The 4,435-nt window shown below is 50.8% G+C and overlaps 1 protein-coding gene across 1 annotated transcript in view; it reads left to right on the forward strand.

The window, feature by feature from the left end:
* The first annotated feature begins 785 nt into the window (after positions 1-785).
* The window catches only part of LOC104406956 (histone-lysine N-methyltransferase 2A-like), a 29,090-nt gene continuing 25,440 nt past the window's right edge, over positions 786-4,435 (forward strand). Inside the window, 3 exon segments of the mRNA XM_010016091.1 lie at positions 786-852; positions 2,060-2,450; positions 2,452-4,430. Of these exon segments, the coding sequence (XP_010014393.1) occupies positions 2,179-2,450; positions 2,452-4,430 (2,251 nt within the window). The 5' untranslated portion in view covers positions 786-852; positions 2,060-2,178.

Below are 4,435 nucleotides of genomic sequence, written 5' to 3' on the forward strand. Positions count from 1 at the left end.
AGCAAGAAATGCTTTCCTGGTGGTGACTTTGCTGGGAAACACAGGTGAGGAAACACCCTGTGGTGCCTCTGGGAGAGAGCCTGTTCTGCCACCTTACCAGTTTGTGATGTTTCTAGTTTGTTATGCTACTTAGTGCTGTGACAGGCTCTGGCTTCTGTGTTTGGGGATGGCTCTGCCTTCCCATGGGTAGCTTTACTCTAACTTGTTCTTTAGCCAGGCTTGGAGGTTGTTGTGTGCTGGAGCCGATGGGTGGGATTCATCAGGAGGCACATGGATCTCTGGAGGGGGGTGTCCAAAAAGGCCCTGAAATCATGCGTGGTCCTTCCAGAGGCCGTAAGCATTGAATTATAGACCTCAGATGCTTCTGCTCATCCAGAGAGGCTTTTGCACGAGTTTGGAGGAAGTTGGTTGACATTTGTACTAGAAAAATAAACCTGGAGACACTTCTTTGGCTGGAGCATGTCTTTCGGGTCATTTGACTAATAGCTTGGAGGAGGAGGCCTTTGTGCTTTGAGGCCTTTGTGCTTTGATACGAGCAGCAGATTTTGTGCATTAAGGGTTTGTTTCCATATATACTTGTCCTTTGTTTCTTTCTGATTGTTCCGTAGCCACTTTATACATATATACAAAAGTTGTGTTTCCTCTTGAGCAATTGTTTGCTAGAAGAGCAAATGCCTGTATGTCACTGGGGGAGGGAAGATCCTCTGGAATCACTTCACAGTGAAGTTTGTTTCAATGTTAATGGCCACGTCTTCAAATTTGCACCCGCTTTCTCATTGCAGGATGAACAGTTTCTAGGCTTTGGTTCAGATGAAGAAGTCAAAGTGCAGAGTCCCGCCAGGTCCCCCACAGGTACGTTCAAGGGGCAGGATGGGATGTTGATTTGTGTTCTCCTTTGTAATAGCTTTGCTGTGCCTCTCCTGTTGGTTCCATCAGGTCTCACCCACTGGAAAAACCACCCCGTCTTTGGAGTCGACTCCCTTAGTTTTAGACTCTGTAAATCTGGTCTGTTATGGAACAGGGAAACTGAGTGAAAGAGTGATACTGATGAAACCGGTGCCTGAAACCTCATGTTAGTGTTTTGGGGAGGCGATTCTTTTAATAGTAAGGGTCTAAAACTGGTTTGAGTATTTCAGTATCTTTCAGTAGACTCATTGTTGCCTGTAACTGGAACCTTTGCTTTTTTGGATACAAAACAAGTACAGAACTCTTGAGGATAGGCTGTAGCTGAGCTGCTGCATTTTCAACTTCCAAGAGGTAGGCTCAAACCATGATGGGACTGCTGGTGAGCAAGTTCAGCTTTCATTTAGGTTCTTGTCAATAAATGCTCTCACCGCAGCACTCTGCTCGTTCACCACAACGATCTACTTGGCTTGGCCTTGCCAGAGAGGAGACCGTGGAGAGCCCTGCTCCCAGGGTGTTCCATGTGAAGAACCAGGCGTGTGCTCAGAACTCTGTGAGCACCAGAGCTACCCAGGGGTAGCTGGGTTAGGGGAAATGCCTTTAAATGCCTGGGTAGGGGTGAGTAGTCAAGTCTTTCACATGTGCCTGTGAGTCCAAGCCAATGCCAAGTGCAAACCGTGTTGCAAAGCTAAAACTAGCGTGGGTTTTAGTAAATTACCCTGTATTAGCCCCTCCCTGTAGTTGTTCTTGTGTTACAGACCCACCTTTCAGCAGTGCAGATGGATGGTACTAGAGGAGAAGAATTTTTTTTTTTCCCCTCCAACTAGCTGTGATCTGCTTAAAAAAGAAAGAAAGAAAGAAGTATCTTTTAATGTGTTTGAAAGGTGGCATGTGCCCTTGGGAATTATTGTTCCCTTTCAACATCAGGTTGAGAGTAGGTTTATGCCATTGCACATATAGCTGTTGTGAAAAGGCAAAGAGGTTTGTTGGGAAACCTTGTTTCCAACCTTGTTGGATTGTGCTCTTCACGTGTATTGATAAAACTGCAACTTGTACGGGCAGCGTGACTGACACTGAGTCAAGTGTGATGCGGGTGATGCTGATCTGACTCTCGTGCAGTTTAATGTGTGCTTTGCATTCTCTGCTTCCCTCCCAGTTAAATCCAGTCCACGCAAGCCTCGCGGGAGGCCCCGCAGCAGTTCTGACCGGAGTTCAGCCGTACTGTCAGACTCATCATCAGTGTGTTCCCCTTCGAGCAAGTCTGAAACCACATCCATGGAGAAAGTCAAGAAGAAGGAGTTGAAGAGTGGGGAAAAAAGGCGAGGAAGACCTCCAACGCTTACAAGTGTGAAGTTGAAATTATCACAAGTAAAGGACGCGTCAGACGTTCAGAAGGGCAGTAAAGAGGAAAAAGAGAGTCTGAAGAAAATCAAAAGGTCACCATCCACTACATTTCAGCAAGCAACGAAGATCAAAAAGTTAAGAACTAGTAAGCTCTCCCCACTGAAATCTAAATTTAAGCCTGGGGCAAAACTTCAGATTGGGAGGGCAGTTGGCGCGCAGGGGGGCCCGGCCGCCGTCCTCTGAGCGTTTAAAGACTTCCTCCACCTTGATCATGAACTCACAGCTGGAGAAGCCCCAGAGGATTCGCAAGGAGAAGGATGGCACGCCGCCTCTTACCAAGGAGGAGAAGACGGCTGTCAGGCAGAGTCCGCGCAGGATTAAGCCCGTTAGGATTATACCTTCCACCAAAAGGACGGATGCCACGATTGCAAAGCAGCTCTTGCAGAGGGCTAAAAAGGGGGCACAGAAGAAGATCGAGAAAGAAGCGGCCAAACTGCAGGGCAGGAAGGGCAGAACCCAGCTCAAGAATATCCGCCAGTTCATTATGCCGGTTGTGAGCGCGATCTCTTCACGGATTATCAAAACACCCAAACGGTTTATTGAGGATGAAGACTACGATCCTCCTATTAAGATATCCAGACTGGAATCCACACCCAACAGCAGGTTCAGCGCCACGTCCTGCGGCTCCAGCGAGAAGTCCAGTGCCGCTTCCCAGCATTCATCCCAGATGTCTTCGGACTCCTCGCGGTCCAGCAGCCCCAGCGTGGACACGTCAACAGACTCGCAGGCTTCCGAGGAGCTGCAGACGCTGTCTGAGGAGCGGAGCAACACTCCTGAGGTCCACGCGCCACTGCCTGTTTCTCAGTCCCCCGAAAACGATAACAGCGATAGGAGAAACAGGAGGTTTTCAATAACGGAAAGAAGTTTTGGCCAGAGGACTGCTAAAAAGCTGTCGGCCTTGCCCAGTGTGCCGCAGCAGCAGTCCTCCTCCTCTCCTCCTCCCCCCCTGCTCACTCCTCCGCCACCACTGCAGCCCGCTTCCAGCATCTCGGACCATACCCCCTGGCTGATGCCTCCCACCATACCGTTGGCCTCCCCCTTCCTTCCCGCTTCTGCCGCGCCGATGCAAGAGAAACGGAAGTCTATTCTGCGAGAGCCAACGTTTAGGTGGACCTCCCTGAAGCATTCCCGGTCAGAACCACAGTACTTCTCCTCAGCAAAATATGCCAAAGAGGGTCTTATTCGCAAACCGATATTTGATAACTTCAGGCCCCCACCGCTGACACCGGAGGACGTCGGCTTTGCTTCTGGCTTCTCAACGCCGGGTGCGACGGCTCCGGCGCGGCTCTTCTCTCTTCAGTCCGGAGCGAGGTTTGACATGCACAAGAGAAGTCCTTTGCTGAGAGCGCCCAGGTTCACACCGAGCGAGGCCCACTCCAGGATCTTTGAATCTGTCACGCTGCCCTCATCGGTCGGTCGCACCACTGCAGGGGCCTCTGCCACGGGTGTCTCCTCTCGGAAGCGGAAGAGGAGAGTGTTCAGCCCCATCCGCTCGGAACCCAGATCTCCTTCACACTCCATGAGGACGAGAAGTGGGAGACTTAGTACCTCTGACCTGACAACGCTCACCCCCCAGTCTTCTGTCTCTTCCTCATTAACAAGCATTTCTGTTAGTTCTCTCGCCACTAGTGCCTTAAATTCGACTTTCACTTTTCCTTCCCATTCCCTAACGCCGTCTGGGGAATCAGCAGAAAGAAGCCAGAGACCGAGGAAGCAGACGAGCACGCCGGCAGAGCCCTTCTCATCCAGCAGCCCTGCTCCTCTCTTCCCCTGGTTCACGTCGAGTCCCCAGACAGAGAGAGGCAGGAACAAGGACAGGGCAGCAGAGGAACTCTCCAAAGATAAAGATGCTGACAAAAGCCTGGAGAAGGACAAGAGCAGAGAGAAAGACCGAGAGAGAGAGAAGGAGAACAAACGGGAGTCAAGGAAGGAGAAAAGGAGGAAAGGATCAGAAATCCAGAGTAGCTCTGCTTTGTTTCCTGTAGGTAAAATTCCCAAAGAGAAAGTTGTCAGTGAGGACGTTGCAGCATCGTCATCTGCCAAAAAAACGGGCGGGCGGAAGAAATCTGCAGCAGTGGACCCTACGGCAGACGCTTCCGCCACGGCCCCGGGCGGCGCGCGAGGCCCC

This window comes from Nestor notabilis, unplaced genomic scaffold (genome assembly GCF_000696875.1).
Source record: "Nestor notabilis isolate BGI_N333 unplaced genomic scaffold, ASM69687v1 scaffold25206, whole genome shotgun sequence".
Taxonomy (NCBI): domain Eukaryota; kingdom Metazoa; phylum Chordata; class Aves; order Psittaciformes; family Psittacidae; genus Nestor; species Nestor notabilis.